General features: G+C 37.5%; 1 protein-coding gene across 2 annotated transcripts in view; it reads left to right on the top strand.

Annotated features, from left to right (window-relative positions):
* DISC1 (DISC1 scaffold protein) overlaps nucleotides 1-24257 on the top strand; it is a 203864-nt gene that overhangs the window by 140035 nt on the left and 39572 nt on the right. For both annotated transcript variants that reach the window (XM_090135429.1, XM_090135430.1), the window contains exon 10: nucleotides 22708-22768. In XM_090135429.1, the coding sequence (XP_089991555.1) occupies nucleotides 22708-22768 (61 nt within the window). The remainder of the gene's footprint in view (nucleotides 1-22707; nucleotides 22769-24257) is intronic.

Below are 24257 nucleotides of genomic sequence, written 5' to 3'. Positions count from 1 at the left end.
TGATAGTGGCTTTCAGTACCTTTTGTGACCCTTCCATTGTTTTTCTGTAACAACAAAAGTAACAGATTAAACTGTTGGGTGGGTTCACAGTATGCATTAGTTTGGGCAGGTCCAGCCCATGGGCTGCATACAGCCTGCACAGCTTGCAGTGTGGCTCAGTCTCTACCCTGTGCCATCATGATGAGGACTTTTTCCCATTGAGCAGCCCTACCCTGCCCTGGGAGCACAAGTATCACTTAGCACCAGCCAAACATCAGTTCATTATTAACCCCATCTGGGCTGAAACCAGGATAGTGCAGTGCCAGCTCAAGTTATGGCAAATAATGCATTTTGATACACTGACTAAACACAGTACTGTGAATAGCAAAAAATAGGCAGCTGTGCTTCCTATTCTCGTAAAAAAATTTTGAGAACGGATTTCAACATTGCAAAAAAAAAAAATAATAATAATTTTTTTTTGTATATTTGCAACTCCATTTCCATTTGACATAAATATATTACCTGCAAATTTTTCAAATGTGATGTGTAGAATTGCAATCAGACACTCAACTCAAAAGTCTGATTGGATCTCCTTACCAGACCTTTATATAGGCCCCCCTATCTTAGCAGAGAAACGCCCTCTCACTTGGTAGCAATAGTGGGTCACCTCCAGTGGAGCAGATTGTTATGCGTGCAGTCTCCTGTCCATCAATGACAAAAACGCATAGCCCAAGACAATTTCTCTTCATTCAGTGCAGCCCAGGCAAACCAAAAGGTTGGACATTCATGCATTAGCTGAAGCCCATGATTGAATTTGCTTTACAGTGAAGTAATGAACAGCAGCACACTAATTTTTGCACTTCCCACCCCTTTGCTGCTTCCCATAAGTTAAGGGATCATTTTCCCTCTCCTCCTTTGGGAGATGACTGTGAGTAACTTCAGTGTGAAGACTTCTTATGTGTTTGATTATATTGATTAGTTAAGCAGAATTCACATCCACAGTAGGGATCTGTTTTTCATCTTTGTTGTTCATTACTGTCAATTTTAACTAGTTAAATCCCCCTTGATTTTAAAGACTATATCAAGTCACTGATATTACTGTGGATGTTTGTTTGAGTCATCTGTACTTACCTTTGAGATTTAACTATCTCTGCCTGCAATAAATCAGCAATAACCTCAAAATTAATGAAATTTGGAACTTCTCAAGGCTTAAAAGCATCGAACTACCTGAAGTATAACTTATAATTTTGAGATATCTTTGCAATTTACTTCTGTATTTTTGCTTGTTTAAGCTAGTACCTAATTCTTAATTCTATGACTCAAGACGTAGTGTTACATTCTTTGATCTTATCAGTCCTGCATCTTGGCTCACTACTTGCTTCCCTCATCTTAGCATCTGTGCAACTGGAAGAAAAACCATCCACAGCTGCTGATGTCCACTTTCAAGCTCACCCTGTCTCTCAGTTGCCTTAAGTCTCTACTGAACATTCCAGTGTTCCATCAAAAATTATTTAGTTTGGCACTTCTCTCTCTCTCTCTTCTTTTTTTTAATTTTGATAATATACGTAAGCAGAGACAGAATTATTTGAAAGGTAAGTCAGACTGTTTTCAAATAAGGACTTTTTTAGTGTTTAAAAAAATTAAACCTGAAAAAACAAACAAACAAAAAAACAAAACAAAACAAAAAAAACACCCAACCATGATAGACTACAATCTAAAGTATGACTAATAACAAATTAAGCATGAACGAATCCTGTGCACCAACACAAAAGCTTTGTGATGAATATAATGTTCCTATTGCAGTATTATCCCCTAGTTCATGTTAATTATTAAATTTCGAGTAATCTGAAAGAGAAGATGGAAGCAACTGTGTTTCTAATGAATCTGTAATGAGTTCTAAGTCTGGGTAACCATGTGGAGTTGGGGGATTTGCATAATAATTATTGTAACTGAACAAAAACTATACGGCTATTGGGCTCTTTTGCAGAAGAAATGTCTCAGCATTGAGGGAAAATTCCGGTTTTGTAGCTTGGCCTGTGATACTGCAACAGTAACTAAGGAAAAAAAGCTATAAGGAAGATGAAGTGGTGGCACTTCACTCATGCACGCATAGAAGTATGCCTGAAAGCAATGGAATTTATGATCTGTATAATTACCAGGAAAAAAATTTGAATTTTATACTAATTGGATCTCCTTCAGTCATTATCAGAGCACAGAAAAATTAGGTAACTGAAAAGCATAGTGCAGGTAAAAACCTCCCCAGCATCCTTACACCACCATATGCAGAGATGATTCTTTTTTAGTATGATGATCAACCATGAAGGAAAATGTACTGTTTGATTTCAATTACAGGAAGGTCTTTACTTAGCTCTTAGATATTGTATGCCATTGCTGATGGTTGTTTTCTTCTTTTTATTCAGTTAACTTTCTAATACATTCCTAAAGAATACAAGAATAGTCCAGAATTGTACTTACTGATTTTGTGTAGTGTAGTAGGAAATAATTAAAATTTTGTATTTTGACTGGGTCCAGGAGATTCTGAGAGCTCTAAAACAATGAGCTGCAAACTGTATAGTTGTACAGTTCTAGAAACAACCAATGTTTTACAACAAAATAATCTGTATGCTGCCTGTCTTTATTTATTCCATCTTTTATTCTGTCAGGACTTATATTTCATATTGTGTAAATGTAGCATTTTCTTGTGGGTATCACAGAGTAGTAGAATTCAAATGAGCCCTGTTTCGTCTCCAAATGGTGTGATTGGAGAACATTTGGTACACGGTATTACACTTTCCATTCAAAGCACTGTGCAGGACGAATAATTTGCAGTCACAGTTATTATTCTTTGTGTTTTTTTCTCCTTCTGTTCTATCAGGTAGTCAGTCCTTGCTGCTTGTGCTGCTTGGCTTCATCTCACAGCTAACTTGCTTCTCATTCTGTAAGGATCCTTTTCTGACCTGTTTTTCTGAAACACTTGCTACTAATAGGTTCTCAAGATTTCTGTTATTTCATTGCACTGATTGTTTCCCCAGGTTTCTTCTCTCTTCTGCCACTCTGTTCCTACTGAAGTTGCCCTGCTTGCATCCAGCAGCATTTTTCTGGTGACTCCGTGGATGTTGGACACTCTAACAACACTGGTTGATTCTGTCACTGGCAGACAGTGAGGGAAAATACCTCTGGTTCTCCCTCACAACAGGAAGCCCCTGTCTGTGAAGTTGAATAGGACTGTCTATTTACTTTGAGTGTAGGTCTTTGAGAGTGAGCTCCTCGTTGGGTGTAGCAGGCATTGTCACATCATTCCACTCTTTGCCTTCCAGAGGTGCATAGATCTCAAGCTAGACCTTTTCATACCCTGGTAATTCATTTGTCTTCTGTGGTTGAAAGATCGAGGACAGCAGCTATTGGCAGAGAACTCAGAGCAAGATGAGGTCAGCAGAACCAAACAGCTCACCTCTGCCTGTAGGCTAATGAAGCAGTTCATCTCAATGTGAGATGCCTTGTCGTCATGGTCAGTCCCTTGCAAAGATAGAATTTTCTTTTTCTAACCTCCAGAGAGGAAACTTGAAGTTGAACATCATGGTGTCACATACAGAAACACATAGGTTAGCTCTACATTTGTCTGATTCCCATTGCCCTAGGAAAATATAGAGGGAATTGTCTTTTCTTTCTTTTCAAATTTGAAAACCTTTAACATGCTGTCTTTGGTCCCCATCTTAATTGTTGCAGGCAGGAACTTATCTGGTCTTCTATGTGGTCTTCTGCCCCTAGCATCCAAGATCTTTCCTTTTTTTTTTTTTTGGCACTCTGGGCACATGGTGCTGTAGCAAGCCTCAACAGTTGGAGTTTTCCTGCATTTGCAGGTAAGAAGTGCCTGCTGTAGCTGTACCATCTCTCCAGCTGAAGGGAGGTGATAAACTGAGCACCTGTTGTTCAGCAGCTGATCTAATTGAAGCAGGGTTTCTATTGTATTCGTTTCTTTTAGGGAATTTCTATCTGTGTTTCAAGTCCAAGAAACATGAGTCCAGACGAGGTGCTCTGAATTCAAGTCAGATCAATACATGTCTGTTGCTGAGCTGAAGTGATCTGTTAATGGTGCCCGTAACAGTGAATGACTTGATTAGGAGAAGAACTGATTGATAAGCTGCTTTTCTAGCAGAATGATAAAATGATCTGGCTTCTCTGAAGTCATGTTGCTTTTGAATTATTACCATGATATTTTTTTAATGTGTTTCTGTATTCCAAAACCTATTTTTTTAAAATGGGGTCTCTAACACGCATTAACAAATACTTTTCACTCAGATGCAATTTTGGGAGTATTTTGTAGATGCAAATGGGTATGTTTCCTACAAGCAAATGGTAGTGTTTTTTAAACTGCCTGTCCTTAGTTTATCTCAACCAAAAACAATCAAGAGATTAGCGAGCAATGATTTTTGTCCCTAATTCCCATATCAAAGTTGTTTGTGTTAACTAGATAAAATGTATTCTGAGGCAATATGTGCAATGCTTGTTTATTAGCAAGAAGGATAAAGTGAAGTTATCCTCACTTGACCTGAATTTTTTCTTTGTTTTGTACTTTTATCTGGATGCTTCTAAAGCATTTAAATGAAAATATATATATATATATATATTTGATCTTCACTAGCATAATTTTATATTCTTCTTCTCTGTTTTATTACTTAATTTAAAGCAAAGCTGTGAGAACTAGAGGTAATATTAATAAAATAGTGCTGTTATTTAAAAAAAAAAAAAACACCATACAAATTAGTGCTATGTCTTTTTAAGTTCTATTAGACAACAGTGTTACTCAGGAAAGAAAACTGCGACTTCCTAATTCTTAAAATTACAAATGTAAATCCATCTATGTTTGCTTGTACAAGTGTAATGTTACAGGTTTTCACCATGAAAACTATTGCCACAGCTTTGCTATCTTATTTGCATCAATTCTGTGCATTCCAATTGAGCCTCAGAACTACTATATTTTGTATTTGACTTATCCTTTCATACAGATCCTCATTAAAAGGAGGTCAAACCTCTGACCCTTTGCTCTGTCCTTCTTGCATCTTCTTGAGCTGGTTACCTACTGTGAACCATCAATGCTCATCAGAAGCTGTAGCCTTCCAGGTTCTGTCTGTGATTTTTATGCAGGTAGACAAAGGAGCTATGATTGAGGCAAATAAATTTGTGCTTCTTTCTCCAATGGCAGTGTTGTGATCACTGTCTATTTGAACTCTTTGATTTGATGTGCAATGCCTCACTCCATCAGTAATTTGTTCCAGCATACTTTATCATGAATCTGATACAATCTCCATGGAAAAGATGAGCTAGTCACTTTAAATCCTAGAACATTTTTGTGGAGTGTAAGGACGATTTAGGGCTATTTTGATGTGACATCCCTGAATGCTGTGGGAGATAGTTGAACTCAAAATCAATTATTATTACAGAAAGTTTAATTGCTCAGGGTGAACAATTAAAGACAAATTTTGCAGCTGTGGTTTTAGTCCCCAAGAACTGGAGGTGCTGAGATGTGCTCATCTCAGCAGATCGCCAGGAAGAGGATTCAAAGCAGTATACCATCAGTGAGAGAATTAGTAGCAGAATTTGTTAAAAATGACCTTTAGAATGAGATAGATGGGATAGATTACCTTTTCACTTTTCCAGGTGCATGCATACCATCTCTGAAAGGAGAGGGCATTCTGTTTCACTTGAAATTTTCTCTTACCTAAGTGACATAGAAGGGCTTGAAGCTTGTATCTCAAAGTTTGTGGGTTTGTTTTTTTAAGGCTTTTGCTCAGACTGTTTAAGGTAAGGCAGTTGCAGAGGCTCATGCTTCTGTTTTATCTGGTTTGTACTCCTCTGATTCTTGAGCGTTCTGTTTTTCTTTTTTACCTCTTTATTTCACTGATAAATCAATAAGTATTTCAACTTAGCTAAAGCTCATCAGAGCAGAAATATATTTTTCCAAGGGACTTTATTGAATGTTTTCTTTTTTGTTCTTAATTATTATTATTAATTTTAAGTTCAACTAGGAAGTCTGAAAAATTATGTGTGGGGGCACAAAAGTTTTACAAGGAAATATGATAAATGATAGCAACACGACAAAATCTAAATAAAAGCATTATGTTAAAATGTCACTTGATTTGTGTTTGGATTGAGTGTACCCTGTTATGGCCTATGAGAAATAACTTACATGTGATGTGTTGTGCTGATGCAGCACTTGAAACAGCTGTTCACAGTGAGGTTGGTCTTTGTATGTGTTGGCCATTCAGAAGGGTGAATGGAAGTAGAAAAAGGAGGTCAAAAGCAGAGCCCTACTGAGAGGGGTGAGAGTGCATTTCTGTGGTATGTACCAGCCTATTAACTTCTTGCTTTGACCTCTCCAAGTTACATTCTCCCTTTGAGGCAAGTCTGAGGGCCCCCTTGGTAGGTATTGTCAATTGTAATCTGCAGATCTGGCAATGGATGCTCTGCCCTCCATGATCTACTGGCCTCCTTCAGGTCTCCTTTGGTGAGAGGTGGTGAATTCTTGTACAGGAGGCTGGGAAGCAGCTCCCTTAACACTGGCTATTTTTGACATCAAGGATGCAACAGATCTTCTGAATCACTCTGGTCCTTCAGGTTACACAAAGATCCAACTCATCATCTGTGGTGAAATGCATGTTGGCAAGATGCATTATGTCCTCTTCTACAGGTAGAGAGTGGGATTTGGATTAACCTCAGTAATGCTATTAGAAATGAAATGCCAAAAATAGCCTTAATTTTGGTTAGAAGTTTAATAGGCTTAGTCTGTGAGTCTGAAGCAGCATGCAATTCAGAGTAACAAACTGAGCCATTGGTCTGTTGAATTCAGCTCATGTCTCTGCCTCTAATTTCAGTACTGACACAGTGCCTATGCTTGTCTGCTCACGTAGTTGCAAAATAATGAAACGATTTATCTCCTCTAGAATTGTTCCTCTGTTTTTCAGCTCCAGAAGTGAGTGGTGCTCTTTTAAAGGCAGGGCACTGAGCAGGACCTGGATGCAGAAGCTTCCTTGTGGAGTAGGTACTCTGCAGCCATCATCTGAATGCTGCTAGTAAGGATCAGACAGTACCCTGTGTAGCCCAAAAGCTGCTCTAATTTTTGCCAGAAATTAATTCCCGAAAGGCTCTTCTATTAGCTGTCACAAGCAGGGTGTGCTTGCTCTCTGCATTCAGTAGACACTTCATTTGCTTACTGTCTTAGAAAAAAAGTGAGAATCCTCTCTTCAGAGCTGTAGTGGCAATAAGCACATTTATAGGAGGCTGAGATCTGTCCTTAAAACAGTCCAGACATACAAGCTGTGCCTTTACTCTGAAGCTCCTTGATTTGACATAATTGTGGTTCCAGCCAGCTTGAATTCCTATCACTGCAGCCAAAGCAGATTCCTGCTTCCATGCTTTTTGTAAGAAACTTTTCCCTGAAATAAAGGCTTTTGAACAGTGAAGGATTTTTTCCTCTGTTGTCCATCTGGTCCTTTCCTTCATATCTGGAATGCCAGAATTACCCAATCCACAGCACCAGAGACAATTTCAGAATCTTTGAAAAGAAAAAAAAAAAAAAAAAGGCAGAAATTTGTGGAAATAATTTATTTATATGGGTTTTTATTATTAGGCCTTTATTTAGGCTTTTTATTTCTAGGGTGTCTGTATGTTTTTCTTATGTCTAAAGAACCTTTGCAATGTTGAGCTCTTTCTAAGGATGAAACTGCTCTCAAGAAAAATGGAGGTAACCACTGAAACTACAGTCTTTTTCTTGCTCAGATTAAATCAAAACAATAAAAGTTATTCAAATAATTGGCAGATGGATAATTACTTATATTTTTGTTACACAGGAGATGAGTTATGTCTGTGTTGCATTTCCTATGCCCTGGAAGAAAAATGATAACATTAACAACTTTCAGAACTGTTATTGTCTCAAAACAGTAGAAATCAAATACAGGCAATCCAATTTAATTCAGTGCCTTAGTAGCTTATTTCTTTGCTAAGGAGGCCAGAAGATAAAAGCTAATCAAAAATGATTCTTACTAGAATAGAAGGTGGTTTTTTTGTCTGGATGATAGAAGCTGTTACACCAGGATTTCTTCCCATCCTCCTTCATTTTGTCTGCCTCTCTGTTTTTCCCTGCACAGCACAAGCTTGGCAGGTCTGCCCTGCCATCTGAATCTGGGTAAGTCATTACATGGCTGGCTGACTGCAGAAGGCTGGCATGCCCCAGGAGCTCGGGCAGGGGATCAGAAGATGGCAGTGTTTACTTACCATAGGGATAGAGTGCTGCCAGGGTGCTCCTGGAGTGCTGGGCTGGAGACCAGCCCCTGGAGTGTCTGCTGCAGAGATTGGTCCTGATCCTGAACCTTCACGAAAGGGAAAATCCTACTTTCCAAGTAGAAGATGGATGACTAAGGTAGCACCTGAAGGTGGGGTGGAAAATGGTTTGAGAAGACTCAAAGAGTCTACAAAGAATAGATGTTAAGGAATTGCTAAGAATCTCAAGAGGAAAAGTTGGCAATACCAGGCGCTGAGAATTGAAGTGTCAGAATTTTCTGAATTGACCGTGCCTGGCCCTTTGTTATGTATTTGACCAACTCAGCTGGCCAATAACTCTTACAGATCATCCAGCCCCGTGGGATAACAATTGCTCATAAATAAAATTGAAAATATTTTAAAAAATAATAATAAATTAAAAAATCAACATATTAAAATTTTTCAAAGAATTGCAGCCGTCCAGATATCACAGAACTTCCCCCAAGAATACATTTTTTTAGTAAGGATGCAATGGCAGAAATCAAATTTCAGCAGCTGTATTTTTCTTTGCTAACACACTCCACTTTCTGGTATTAGTGAAGCAGTACTTGTTCCCTGCTGCCGATTGCTGCATTGTACCTTGTTTGAAAATGTTCTGGGGAGGACCACAGAGAATTTGCACTTCTCTGGGATCATTTCAAATGAATCATTATTAAGCAATTCTTCCTCACAACTTCTTAAAATGTGAGTATTTAATTGCTCTTACTCAAATGCATTTTCTTAGGGAATGGTTCGCCTTTGGACAGCCCCTTTCTCTTTGGGTAATTTAGTCTTAAAAGTGATGAAAATTGGAATAATGCACAATTAGGAATAATAGTTACACCACCCTCTCATTAGGGAAGCAGTAGCAGACTGGCAGTCTCATGTGAAACAAAGAAAGCAAAAAGAGAAGATTTTTCTCCTCAGTTTGTCCTGACCCTGAGTGGATATAACTTGAGGAAGTCTGATGCAAATTCCCATGCATTTGTGTCTGTATATGTCAAACAGAAAGTTCTAATTGATGTTTCTGTGGTGATATAGAAACGCAGAATGACAGGAAACATTTTATTTCCATGGAATCAAATATTTAGCAGTTTCTCTGCCTCTTAAATAGATATAAAACACGTAGGAAGAAACATTCCCAATCAACAACCCAATAGAAAACAAGAACAAATTGAAACAAAGAAAGAAAGTACAAAATTTAGAGAATTCAAATTCAGCAGAGTAGTCCTGAAATGCAGAATTTTAATCACAGTGGCTCCTCCTGAACCTTGATTAAAATGTTACTTCCCCGCCTCTGTAAATTCATTTCTGCTTGCAGTCTAATCTTTCAAAGGCTAATCTGAACTTTACTATACTACTAAATAGGCAGATACAGTAAATAATCCATTGATTTGTCACTCTATATGGTTTCAGAAGCTCTTATACTAAACACATTTTATTCTGTTGATCACTCTATCTCATCTGTTTTTGCAGTTGAGTTTTCATGTAACAGTAGTGGTCTTATAGTGCTTGCTTTCTAAAATATGCCTTTTGTTACTTTGTATTCTGCTAATGTATTTATTTTCTTTCAATTTATGTGTAGTTTCTCATCTTCCTTGTGTTACTACAGTCCATATAAAGCTTTTTTATTTTTATTTTTTCCCAGCTGAGTCTTTGCCAGATATTTCTAATTTGCTAAAAATCTATTTCTTTTACACACCAGTTTGCATTGCAGGTAGAGTTGAATCTGTTGTGTATTTATATGCTGTTCTCTGCCAAACAAACATGCCCAATATCTCATACAGGCAAATAATTTCATTTTTACAATTTCATCCACAGGGAGAATTCCAGCTATTTAGCTGGTAATGATTTAGGAACTGGAAGCACTTCACAAGATTACTTGACTCAAACTTCCACATTCATTTTCCAGTATCTCTTCTTTATACCTTTTACCTTGTTCTGCATGTGTCCTGCTCATTTCTTCCAGGGCTTGTCAGGAGCTTCAGTGTGTTCTGCCCGTTTAAGCCTATTAGATAGTTACCAAAGAGTTGTGTATGTGGTTAAAAGAAAAGCCTTACAAATGTTAATGATGAAATCTTAGTCTGTGTCACAGCTATAACCACCTCAGTGTATAAGGAATGACCATTCTTATGCTCTAGACTATGAAAACTATTATTGAATGATTTCTTTTGTGTAATCTGAAATCCCGTTATTTGATTCAAGATTATGTAATTTTTGAAGTTACCTAGCCACTACTTTAAATACGCTTCTGCAGAGAGTAACGATTTATGATTATTATGGGTTTGTGTTTACAGAAGAAGTTGTTATTATAAGTCCATTGATTAGCAAAAAAAAAAAAAAAAAAGAAGCTAGGCTAACCACAGGAATGAATCTTTGATCATCCTTGGCTGAGTAGACATATAGCTCATGCTGACTTAATGGCTTGGCAAGACTGACTTGAATTGATTAGAAGGTTTGGACCAGTCAACTGACCTGACCAGATAGTAACATCCTTTGGCCTTTTTTTTTTTTTTTTTTTTTTTGGAATATCCTTTGGCTTCATCAGAATTATAGTCCTGAGATAGAACAACATTATTAAATCCCTTCTCCTGGTGCTTCTTTTCCAGCAGTTTTGTTCAGCTGTTTGTTTGTGATCTGTGAAATTCATTAACTACTTGCAGAGTTATCTGCTTTTGTGAATGCTCACGTGCTGTTTACCCAATAAGTAAGTAGTCCTACAGTATATTGCTGGGATCTGGGAGCTTATTGTTACTGGAAACTCCCTATCTCAGCACTATAAAATTGTGACTTTTTGATTCATGGCTGTGGGCTTAATCGTGCTGGGTAGTGGTAGTATGCTTTCTGTGGTAGAAACAAAATAAGCTCTTCTTAGCTAATTGAATTTTCATGTAAGAAATACATGCTATGTTGAACTCTCAGATCCTGAAAGTTTTCCTCATACTTACCTGTTCTTTTAGTTTGGATGGGGAAGAAAGTGTCTCTATGGAAACTTGAGGATTTTCATGTGAACTGCAAGTTAATTTTCCCCTGCTTTAGAATAGGTCAGCACTGCTTATCAGGCCTTGGGGTCACTGGCATCAGGCTGCACTTGTGTGAGCTGAGGCATTCTGGTCTCTCCCGGAGGCAAAACCAGCCTTCTTCTGAGAGGCTCTTAGCCAAGATAGGAGAGGATTTCCTAGAATTTTAATCACACCCTTTATGATTTCACCCAAACTAATGTGCTTTTGTGCAGTGCTAATTGACCTGATGTTCTGGTTTTAGATTCGTGGTAGTAACCCTTGGAGCTAATTTACACAATGTGCTTTGAACTGAACGTGGTAATGCAAATATAATGTCCTATTAACAAACTATGAATGGCTCCTACTGGGATTTGTACAATGATTCTGAGCTCATTATTACTGTCATTCAATACTATGGATGAGTGGAAGAAAAATAATTAAACAAAACAGTACTTTAAATCCCAACAGGAATATAAAATCAACAAAGTTGAAAACCCACAAGTCTTAACTTGTGTTTAATATATATACTTTGTGGAAAGGGAGGGGCAGCAGGGATATGTGTTAAACATTCAGTGTAAATGCCCAGCCTAATTGGATGGAAAAATTGATACTCAGTGAATCATTTATTTCCCCCAAATGATTCCACGCTTCTCCAAATTTAAAACTGATAGTGTTACACAGAAAATGGGGTAAGAAGTATTTTCTTCTTATCCTCTTTTAAATGTAAGTCATCCTCCAAAAGTGTTGCTTGGGGATTTAGCTGTGTGACTACTGATATCGCTGGAACTTTCACAGCTAAAATGCACAATCACAGCTTTGAAAATGCCTTTTGCAATCTAACACTGTGGAAGCATTGCTGTGTGAGCATTTTTCATTTCCATGAGTTGGCCAGGTGTAAGCAGCAAAAATCTGTGAGAAACCTTGACATTCAGAAAACTGCTGCACATTCCTCAGCTTTCCATAAACATACAGGCTGATACAAGTCCACTTATATTAAACTATGGGTATTCAGGCCCAGCCTTATAAAATCCAAGTGGGAAAAAAGGAGTAGAAGGAAAATGAAAGAAAAAAAAAATAGATGTTCATCTGACATATCGGTCCATCAGTCAAGCAAAAAGGCAGCAGCTCAGTTGAGAAAATGTGCAACATGCACTTGTCTCTGCTCAGACCTCAACTTAGTACCCTACAAAGCGGGCTTTAACATGTTCATCAGCTGCCAGACCAGCTCAGACACGCAGAGCTTTCCCTTGGGCTCAGTTCTGTAAGCAGTCACTTTCCAACATGGTCTTATGACTTTTTTCTACTTGACTCCTTCCACTTCTCTTTCTGACAAGCAGACTCGTCATACTGCTATTGCTAAGGATTTTCGGATGTCCTGAAGATTAGAAGCTTGACTTAACCAGAATTTGACTTCTAGTTCATCTTTTCAAAACTTCTCAAAAACTTAAATCATTCCAGATGATACTGGAAAGATAATTTGAGTCATAAAGATTAAATTGATAAATATTTGCATTCATACTTCAAGAATATTTTATATTAGAACATGTTAAATTAAGCTGGAGTAGGAAGAGTACATCAGCCATCAGGAATTTAATTCAAAAATCAACAGAATGACCAACAAAGTGTCCACAAACTGCAGACTTGGAAGTCTCTGTTAGAAGTTTTCTTTTCTGGTAGTAAATTAAGCTCTGCAAATTTAGTATTGGGAGCAAAGCCAGAAATAAAATTCCCTGTGGTACTAAATGATTTACAGCCTGAGGGAAAAAGGAATTTGAAAGGCAGAGGAAGAATGAAAAAAGAAGAAGAGAAGAGAAAATGGGACACAAACCACAAAGACTTAGGAGTCAAGGAGGAAAACATCTGGAGAAACATGGCAGGCAAAATGTACAGAAATTAAAATCATAGGGACCATTCAAGAGAAAGGGCCAACTCCACCAGAAACGATTATTGTCAATAGGGATGGAAAAGAAAAAAAGACTGCATTAAAGCATTGTGCTGCTTTGAAGAACCAATCTATTAATCCTACTTACAGTATAGCCAGGCTGAGATGATGCACGAAGGGCAAGGACTTGAATGCCTTTCTTTTATGGACATTACTCAAGCAGAGGTCTTATAGTTTAATTCAAGTAAAAGATTTTCTGTTGATGCTGAAACTGTCAGTTTCAATTGAGAAAGACATTTTGAACTTGTAATAGGGCTGCTTTTTCTATCATCTCTCAATGTAAAGTATGAATTAAGTCTCTTCTTTAGCCAAAAAGATTACCAGGAGCTTAAGTATTTCATGGTTTGTCTGGATAACGTGCAAATTTATCTCTGGCTCTGGTGATAGAAGAGGGTATCAAGGAAAAAAAAATTAAAATACAGAGTAACGTGGGTGGAAATTACCTAGTAAAGTGTAATGTAGAAACTTTTTTCTTCTGCTGGAATATTATTGGAATCTCTTGTTTACTGTGTAATTGAAATGTACTTCATCACCTTATGGGAAAATGCTTCCTGGACACCACCTTAATTTAGAGATATTAAAGATGTCTTTTTCAATATCTCCAGCAAATTAAAATTTTGTGCTAGAAAGTAAGGAAGCTAATAATGATTTTATACTCAAACCATTATTTTTAAGTCAGCCGATTAAATCAATAATTGTGTCTTGAAAGCAGTTCAGAAAATACCTGTCCATTCAACAGCATGCATTTGTATCTGTGCATCTGCCCTTTCTGCGTTCAGGCTTAGTAAGGGCATTTAGCGTGTATACATTCTTGTAGCTACATCTGTTTTGTTCAACTGCTGGAATTTTTCCAAATCTTTTAAATCTCTGCTCCAGCTTTAAAGGTTAATAGGTGAAAGTCTTTTAAGTGGTGACTGCATGTTCATGGTCAAAAGCATCATGTTTACTCGATATGCCAAGTATACCTAAATATTACTGATGAGCTTGATGAAGTTTGTGAGCAGTTTGAATAATGCTAGGAGGAAGAGGTCAAAATGAAGTTTATTAGGGATTAAGAAATGCAGTATGCTAAGGTTGTGTGCTTCAGTTCTGCCTGGAGTGACTGCAGAACAAGGTCTGCTCAGCAGCTTCGTATTTTTCAGTTGTCTTTTTTTTTTTAGGAACCCTGTAATTGCAATGCAGCAAACGTTGGCAACAGTGGCCAAGAAAGAGATTTATGAAGGGTCTCTAAAAACTTCAGTGTACGTGACTACATGAGATACCTTCCTTCCCTATCTTGCTCTTCACTATCAGCTATTTAAAAAAAAAATTGCCACTTTTCTACAGATGTTCTGTAGTCTGAAGACCTGTTCTTGGAGCTTCTTGGATAAAACACTAGTGCAAAAATACAAGTTGGTGCTATCTGCTGTTAGCGCTTTGAAGTATTGGTGTAGGAAGTCACTGCTTTATTTGATGTCATTTCAAGGTTGTTAAAAATAGTTTGCAATGCCGAATATTCCTTTTTCGCATAGCTACTGCAATTTGTACTAGTTCTAACCTTCACAAGATACCTTTCAGCTCTACTTTCTTTCCTTTAAAGTAATCCAAAGGACTGATGTTTTAGCAGCCATTTGTTCTACTGGGGTGAAGAAGTGTCGTTTTCCATTCTCAGTAGTAATATTAGTTTTTTTTTTTTAACACACTTTTTTTTCTTGTTGCTTTTCAAAGCACTTACATCTATACTCATCTCTCCCTTTCATCTCGTTCAGGAGCCAGAGTCCATGGCAGCATTTGGAAGCAAATTAAAAAAAAAAAAAATTTTCTCTGGTGTTTTGTTGTGTTTTCAGCATTAAATTATTATATTTGTTGCAATATAGAATATATTTTATGTTCTAGATAAAGGCTGTCTCCCTGTAGGTGCCAGGATTCTCACTGGATTGTGTAGTTTGACTAGCTAACAGTTTGAGCTGTAGAAAGGATAATCAATAACATTAGTACTATCAGGAGGGTTTACAGAGTCCTTTCGTTTTGAAAGATTTTCTGGAAGGGGTAGAAAGGGTCAAGAAATCTTTATGTTTCATTTATGATCTTGAATTAAAAAGCCAAAGTGGTTTATTCATTTAATATAAATTTTGTTGTAACTCTAGAACTGAAATATTATGTGTAGTACTGAATACTTGAAAGTTCAGTGAAACAACCAGTGTAAAAAGAACTTAAACCAAGTACTGTTTTAAGTAGCTACAAGGCTACTTAGGAGACTTGACATTGTTTAACTGTTGTGAAATAAGTCTGATCATCTATCAGATCATCCCTTATAACAGTGAGAGATACAGCTGAGACAAAAATTAAATTGAGATTTCTTGTAGTTTATCTTATCAGTCAAAAATAATTTTGACTTCTTCCTTCTTTTCATGATTTAGATATTAGGTTTTCTCAGTTACTGGCATGGAGCTTAGCCACTGAATATAGCCTAATTGTTCTCTTTTGTTTGTCTTGGATGGCTACATAAATGGCTTGTTCAGGGTCTTTTTGTTTTATACAACTGTGTTAAAATAAATCTTACTTTCAGGAAAAACTTGTGGCAGTTCAAGTAACAAGTTTGAACTCTTTCGGTGCCTATGCACATGTCGAGTCTGGCTGCCTTGTTAGCTTGTGTAAATGGTTTCCAGATGATCTTTTGTGATGGCTGACAATCCACAGAGATCAAACTGGATACATGGATCTCCTTGATGCCTAGTTTCTGCTTTGCAAGAAGAAGTGAGAAAAATGTTTTTTTTTTTTTTTTTGGGTGGTGTTTGAACAGATGGTTGGCAGAGGAATGAAACTAGATAAGAGAGAGGAAAAAAAAAAAAAGTTCTCCTTTCCCATTCCTTTCCCATTTTCCTCTTCATTTCTCCCCCATTGCTCAGTGAAGAATGGAAGGGAAAAATAGGAATGGAAATCAAAGGGAAACTTTCTACATGGCTTTTGGGAAGATGCTTTCAACATTAAGGCATGTTGATAAATGATTGTATAGTGGCTTGGGTGACTGCAGAGAAGCTATCAAAACAGGTGTTTGTGTGACGGTTTCGAAGAGTAAAGCACAAACTTCATATTGTCTGTAGGAGACTTGAAGAGTCTCAGTTACCTGAGCATGTTTGAGGCACAGATCTCTGGCATACTTCCAAAATGGCATTGTGTGGTCACACCGTAGCTGAAAAATGCACAAAGTTTCACATCTCAGCTGATCTTGAATAATATAATATCTTATTTGTAATAGAGAAAGAATTTCCAGGTGATGTTGGCTTCTTTATGTCAAAATTACAAAAAAGAGAGATACCCAGATGTGGAGTTCTGTTCAGGCTTCCCAGAAGTGAGAATGTTGCCACCCATTGCCAAGAGTATGGAGAGGCAGTAATGATTTTCTTCACATTTTTGGCTTGTTTATTCTACCTCTGGTGCTCCCCAGATGCAGTATTTGTAAGCTTTTGAGTTGTGTGTGGAAAAGTAACCAAAGCTGTGATTAAGTGTTTGTGCCTGACTTGTGATCACCTGAGAGCTGGTATGGGCAGGAGGTCTTGCTTGGAAGGCCTGGGGGCTGGATGAGTGGGTGGTCTTGTGCTAAATGCGCAGTGACCCAGGGCCTTACCCTCCTTCCCAACGCTTTTTGATAGCCTCTTAAAGTATCAGGGTGTTTGTCCTGTAATTTCAGTGCTCTGTTACTGCTGATTCAATATTTCACCTACACCCCCTTTAAAGGAGAGGCAGCAAGCTTCACTTGATACTGAATACTAAAAAATTTATTTGAATTTCAGCTGTTTTTTTTTTAACAGTAGATTATTTTCTGAAAGCATTTAGAAAGTAATTTGCCTTTTCCCTGCTGCTTTCTCCCACATGTATATCACAGGAGGAACCACTGTGTCTGAGTCAGTAGATTTTACAGGAATCTGAAAGAAACATAGCATCCAGATGATGCTGTGGTAATTCCCTCCAATTTAGGCAATTTAATCATCACAGAACTTGAAGAGTCAACTGTCTCTTTCGATGAAATGTACCACATACAATGCAGACAGTTCAGAAGGTAAATTCTAGGAATGTCTGGTTTTCAATTGTGCCTTTTTATGCAGGGCAGCTCTGCCCACCTCTTTATGGCTCTGCAAACCATTTATGCCTTGCCCAGAAAGAAATGTAAGTTGTTATAGGCAGAGTTGCTAGCATCTCCTGTCATTTCTCTTTATAAGACCTGGTTTTCTAGGTTTTGTGTTTTTTTTTTTTTTTGGTCAAAATTCCATTCATGGTAAGATCTTCTGCGTTGTATGTCTGAATTGATGTTCAGCCTGAGGGCAGAATGTGGCCTCCTTGCTCAAGTCAGTCATTTCTATACCCCATCTATGTTTAGCTGTATTTTTTTCACATCAAAGTCAGAGTATCACTTGACTCATTGTAGGCTCAAAGTAATTAATTTTGCACCAAGACCTACAAATTAAATGAACTATAAATAGGATGGGATCCTTGTCTTCAGAGGGATGAGCAGGTGGAGCTGGTACTTGGCATTTCTGGGGTCTCCTAAAGTGAGAAGGCTGGCTGTCTTGGGTACTGCAATGTCCACCTAGTTCAGACATGTCTAGAGTTTAGACCATACTCTTCTTCCTGTTCAGGATGTACCCAAATGTTTGAATGAAAGTTAGACCTACAGTATCAGTAAGCTCACAGAAACATTCTAATGAAGAGGAATTGTATTGTAAGACAGCAGTACTCAAGCTGGATCCTCTCACTGGTGATTTGTAAAAATCAGAAGAGTTAACTTACTGTATCAGAGCAGCTGACCACCTAGTGCTTAGAAAGACACCTGGAAATAGTGTTGGAAACTTCCATGTGGGCAAGATGCAACATACTGTATCCCCTTGTGAAAGCAGCAGAATGGCATTTCATAATAGATCCTGAAAAGCACCATCAGCTTGTGGGATGAGATTGTTATAATAATCAATATTACTGAGTTACCTAGCAGTTGCCTCAGTCTCTCATCCATGCAGATGCCAGCTTTGCATTTGTGTGGCAGGATATTCTCCAGGCCAAGTGCTTTCAGAGGGAGTAAAAAACCCTGTGGTTGTGTTATAGAATCTGCTATTAGGTAGATATTCAATTCTGTCAGTTCTGGGTTATGTCTTTACTTGTGAGGCTGTGATACTGTAGCTGTTCAGTACTGTTTTTTATCATAACAATTCACCTTTGTGTAGTCTTCTTATTTATGGAATAGCAGACCATTTAGACTCCTATTTTTTTGGCCGACTCATCTCCAGTGACAATAATTTCCCTAGGCTAATTTTGGTCTGTTCTGTAATGATATTTAAAGGATTAACAGATTCCTTGGCACAAAACATATTCATGGAAGAGACAGGTAGTAACAACATTTCTCAGTAGTTACTTCGTTCCTGAAAAAATAATCAGTGAACCAGAATAGAATGTAGTTGATTGAGTTGACTCAGAATGTTAGGCTTTTTGGAGTATTTACATGTCTTTATTTGAACCACCTATTTTTCTCTCTTAAAACCTGGCCTTTTTTTTTCTTTCTTAGGGTTTTTCCTCTGCCTGTCTGCAAGTTGCAAAATTCTGTGCTATTCTGTAATCCAAAATCTTCTTACTGTGGCTTGATAAATCATCTTGACGTGTATTTGAGCAGCTGACATGTCTTCTCTGAAGTTTGACTGGCTTTTCAAGTTAACCTTTAAATATACTGAAGCTTTTCCGCAGTTTTTCAGACTGCAGCTTCACAAATGAATACAGCACATCTTCCACTACAGGAACGATAAGATGTTTTCAGCTGATCATGTTCTGCTTTTGCATTTCTCTTAGCATTAGTAATCACTTCATAAGTTTCAAAAATAGAATAGTGACGGGACAAGAAATGTCAACCTTATTTGCACCTAGTTCTTCTCTCAGTGTTTATGGCAGCTGGATCAATGTGTGTCCTTGCAGATACTTGTATTTTTTATATCATTCTGAACAACCAAATCTCAGCCCACTTCCTTAAGTTGAGCAAAAGTTTCACTGAAGTCAGTGGGAGTTTTGTTTTGCTTCACTAACTGAGTACTTGAGAAAGGAAGTTACACATCAGAAAAGGAGAGTTTAGTTGAATTGTCTTTGGGCTTGCTGCACAGGCAGGCAATGTGTGGCGCTTTTTTTTCATGTTTGGTCTGTGTCTGCTAGCAGCCATTGCAGCTCTTCCAGCATGCCAAAATGTGTCACCATTCACCCACCAGAAGAGAAAAATGAACAAGAAAAAAACACAGTTAATATGGAAGGCAAAAATTGAACTTGGGATTTTCCCCCTGAAACTCAAGCTGTGGATCACTAGTATGGTGGAATGCTTAAGACCTGCAGAAGACCATGCAAAATGGCTGTGATGTTGAGGAAGCTACTTTGGTTTTAAGGACCTGCTCTTCTGAAGTACTGAGCATTCACATCTGGAATTTCCATTGGGTTCCAGGTGTACCAAGTTAAATAATTTTTTGAAAATATTAATTATAGAATGCAAAGCACATGTCATTGTCCCTGAAAACACAGTTAGTGAGAGCGAAGGCTGAGGATAAAAGTAATAACGCTTTACATGGAAGCTCAAATCATATCTGTAATTAAGAACTGTAACATTACCCCAATGGAGGTGCTCTCAGATGAGAAACCGCACACAATGTTTTGAAGTAATGCTGTGTAGGTTAATTATTGGAAGATATTTATGCAGCTTTTAAAATGGTACATTTATACTCTGTGGCAACTAAAAGACCACCACAGGAGCTTGCTGCTCCTCTCAGCTGCATCTGACCGGGACTGATTCCAAGACTGGACTTTGCTGCTGTAGGCAGGAAGAAACATAAATATAATAAGAGAAAGAAAAGCTGAATTCACTTTTCTTCAATTAAGGCTTCACAAGAAAAGTCTATTTTTAATCTTAGCAAATACCCTAGTGTCTCATCTTCCCATAGGTATTTATACATTTTTATTTTAATAACTCCACTTAAGGCCAATGTGAGCTAACTGTATAAATCTCTAGAGAACTCATGAAAAAAGCACTCCCATTCATTTAAATATAAAAATAAACCATTTGGCATGTTTGTGCAGAAAGGAGTCTCATAAATTATTATTACTTTTTTTTGGACTGTCATCGAGTACTCTCCTAGTTAGATTTAAGGCACGCACAGCTTCCAGCTTGAAGTTTTTATGCTTTGAAGCATTGGTGAATAAAGATTCATTAAACTAGAACAAAAAAAGCTGCTAATTTGTTGGTTGTCTTCTATTACAAATAGATGATCTAAAAAAGCTGAAAGAATTTGTGTATTTATTGCAGTCCAGCTTGCAATTTGTTACGATGGAAGTAACCCCCATAGAATTTCTAAGCAGTATTTTCCTTCAAGCAAAATCTCCAGGTCACGGCTCTTTCAATTACATGCACAAGAGGCAAGGAGACAAAGCTAGCCTGGGTGGCTTTCTCTTTTAGCAGCAAAGTTTGCATTTCTTTTAATGTAGTTAAAACATTTGACAGCAGAGAGTGCGGTTTAGTGATGTGAGGTGATTTCCAAATGAGTGTTAGCTTTTAACTGACCTACTTTTGACTACTGGTGTATTCTTGTCCATTACTTTTTGTCATTGAATAATGCTGATATATTAAGCTGTGTGCTTCAAGGGCATTGTAAAATTGCATGTAGGGGCAGGACTGAGCTGTGAAAGTGTGAATTACTCTATCAGATCATACCCAATTAAAAAGTGACAAGCACAGTAGGAGATGTTGAAAGCAAGGTTTATCTTTCATGTATTGTAAGAAGTCACTATATCGGTTAGAAACAAAGTGAGTGTGAAACAGATTCTCCACCTCATCTCATTCCTCTCCAAAATTAATAATATTTGCTGACTTTATTATGGGAACGAATAAGCCCCTGAGTTGTAACAGCTCGTGTTCAAGGATATTGTGACAATGGCAAGAGAATGGGAAGTACAGCAGCAATATACCTCCAAGCTATCTGTTATCAAAGTGTATGCTGAACCACAGGTCAACACATTGCCAATTGTCAGAGAGTTTTGAAAAGCTGCTTGTAGTTTATATAAAACTGTACCATGTCATTAAAAGAAGACTTGCAGGCTTTCTGCACTTCCACAGGAAGCACAGGAATAAAAGAACGATAATGAAAGCAGGAACTTTTAGTGAGCTCTTTACTTATTATAAAACTGCTACAAGATTAGGAAACTTGTATAGTTTCCAGTGCCGTTGAGAAAATCCTTGTATAACCTTTTGCTTAACATTCATCAGCACTTTTCTCATGGTGAGATGGACCTGTGAATGTAGCAATTAATGCAGTTGTCTATATACAACATAATCTTCCATAATCCTGCTGGCTTAAGGTGTTGTACTGCCAAACCCATTCTGACCGTGGTACCGTGGATAAAATTGTGATGCTTTCATAGAGAATTAGTGTGTGTATATATATGTGTGTGTGTGTGTACATATATATATACGTGTGTATATATATATATGAATCTGACAGCCTTTCTCAACTGCATCAACTTTGCAAAATGCTTGCCATCAGAATGCGGGTTGCTTCAGTGATGTGTGACTTCTGTCTGACCAGATGAATACCTTCTGAAGACAATCTATGTCACATATACCCTGATGTTTGCTGCTAATGATATTGTCTGAGTAGTTTTAATGAACTCCTGTGTGTGCATACACGCAACTTCAGAACAGCTGATCTGGTTAACTTTGTGTTAGAACGTATCTTCACTTAAAAGGGATGTGTGCAGTGAGCTAAGAGTTTCAAAATGACCAACCAATTAACAGTCCTACTGGGCTGTTAGGGAAATAAAAAGAAAATGATGTAATGATCCACTGAAAGCTTCCATTTTCTTGGAGGAGGTTTACCTTTTAATACTAAACATGGAATGCCGAGGATCATACAAGCAATAGCTTTGTTATTTTTTGTTACATTGAGCAGGAAGTTTGCTGAAGTTTGTTCCATGTGAAGAAGTTGTAGAGTCTCATGTGAAGCAGATACCTAGGTTCTAAGTTGGTTGGTTGGTTTTTAAGTTATTAAAAGCTTCTCTGGAAACTCTGTCTATGCCGCAGTGTTTCAGTTCTGTCAGAAAAAAACTGATACACTTTTCTTAAGACTTTAAGGGACTCTTGTTCAGGGAATCTCCTGCCTGTATCTGCTGCTGGTAAAGAGGAAGAAGTATCTGTATTGTGTGTTTTTTGTTTTGCTTTGTCTAGAGGGAACTTCTACAGTATGCATCTTGGTTAGTCTCACCATTTTTCTGGTGCAAACATGGTTAATTCAGTGATGCACTACTTAGGAGATTCATTAATTTAGTATGCATACAATAGACTTTCAAGAAAAAGGAGGAATGCAATGTACTGTGAATGTGGAAATGATTAATGGAATTTATGAGTAAGAGATCAGATTATATAAAACAAAATGGAAATAAAAAAAGAAAGAAACACTGAATGGTTATAACATTATCTAACTTCTGAATTATATCTTGCAGCAACCAGCATAAAGGAAAACGCTGAAAAGTACATGGAGATGCTGGAAGACAAACTACATAGGTAAGGAAGATATCATGGAAACCTTGAAAGATTAAAAAGAATTCTTAATGCAGCACTGACTAGCATAAATATTATAGGGATGCTTTTGAACTTGCGTGAGAATAATAGCAGAATAGTTTGAAGTTGGAAATCCCATAAACATCACTGCTGTGACCTCTGTTCCTGGCCATGTTCAACAACTTTGCTAGCAGCCTGTCAATGAATACAGGTAAAAGAAAGAATTGCTGGGGTTGGATTTTCCAGTGCACAAGACTGCTCTTGAACAGAGCTGGTAGGGCCAGAGACAAGGGAGTACACGTGTTGTTGGTGCACACCAGTCCAGCTCGGCCTTCGGGTGCTGTAATCTGTGGTGTGAAACGTTGAACATCCAAAAGTTGTGGATCTTTGGGGCTGCTGCAGCTGGTTGGAAAGGCACTACTGTGTTCCTCTGCAAAACCCAACTCTGAGCAGAGCCAAGGAAATCTTTACTTTGGTCCTGGGTGCCCTTAAAAAGTAATGACCATCTATATAACAGTTCTGAATGAATGCTATTTTGAGGGTTTGGAAAGCAATAGAAACCAAAACAACAATGGAGATATTTTGGGAACTGATTCCTAACGCAGAATACATGTATTTCTTCTTGCTGTGTGAAGAAGGCTCTAGATTACTCTCAAGTTTTAGGCTGCTTAATGAAGGATTAGGCAATTGTTAGCAATTGTTACATTGTTGTGATAGAAAAGTGGACTTTTTCTTCCCCACATATTTTTGTTAGAAAAAGCTTTCATAGGCTGTAGTTGGAGTTTTTGACTAACTGAAAATGCAATTCCCAGACTAACTCTACTTCTCTTTCTATTTCTGAGTAGATACAATTAATAATCTAGTTGCATTCATTATTTGTGTTTGTTGTTGCATTGGTGGAGACGGTTCTAAATTTTTTTATTTGCTCACTCATACTGTGAAATAGAGGCACTTATTTGAGTAACTCTCCTGCTTAAAGGTAATTCAGAACAGAGTGAAAAATGATGGAAGCAGACTTCAAAGATCAAACTGTCTGTGTATTGTCTGTCCCCCCTCGCTTTAATACTTCATAACCAATTTCAGAACTGTGTCTGATTTCAGTGTAGCTGAAGAGGCTTCGTATCCATAACTGTAAGACAAATTTTCCTGTAGATTACTTAAAAAAACATAAACAAACAAACAAAACAACAACAACAAAAACACTAATAAACAAACATAAATACCTTGGTCTTAATTAAAAATTAGAATATAAGGTATAGTAACACATATTGATGCTTCTAAGCTGTAAGGACTTAATTGATATAGTAGGCTTTTAGGCTTTTGTATATAAGGGTTGCCTTCCTTCATACTCTATGAGCTTGGGCCTATTTCAGTCTTGGTTTTCCAGTACAATGAAGCTACAGGTTTCAAAATGTTGAAATGCTGGCACTAAGAGTTGAGTGTCCTTCTCAGCCTTTACTGAGGATGTAAATGCATGAAGACCAAGTGCTAT

This window comes from Phasianus colchicus, chromosome 2 (assembly GCF_987193195.1).
Source record: "Phasianus colchicus chromosome 2, bPhaCol1.hap1.1, whole genome shotgun sequence".
Classification (NCBI taxonomy): Eukaryota; Metazoa; Chordata; class Aves; order Galliformes; family Phasianidae; genus Phasianus; species Phasianus colchicus.
Note: the sequence above shows the minus strand (reverse complement) of the source record. Positions and strands in the feature narration are given on the sequence as shown.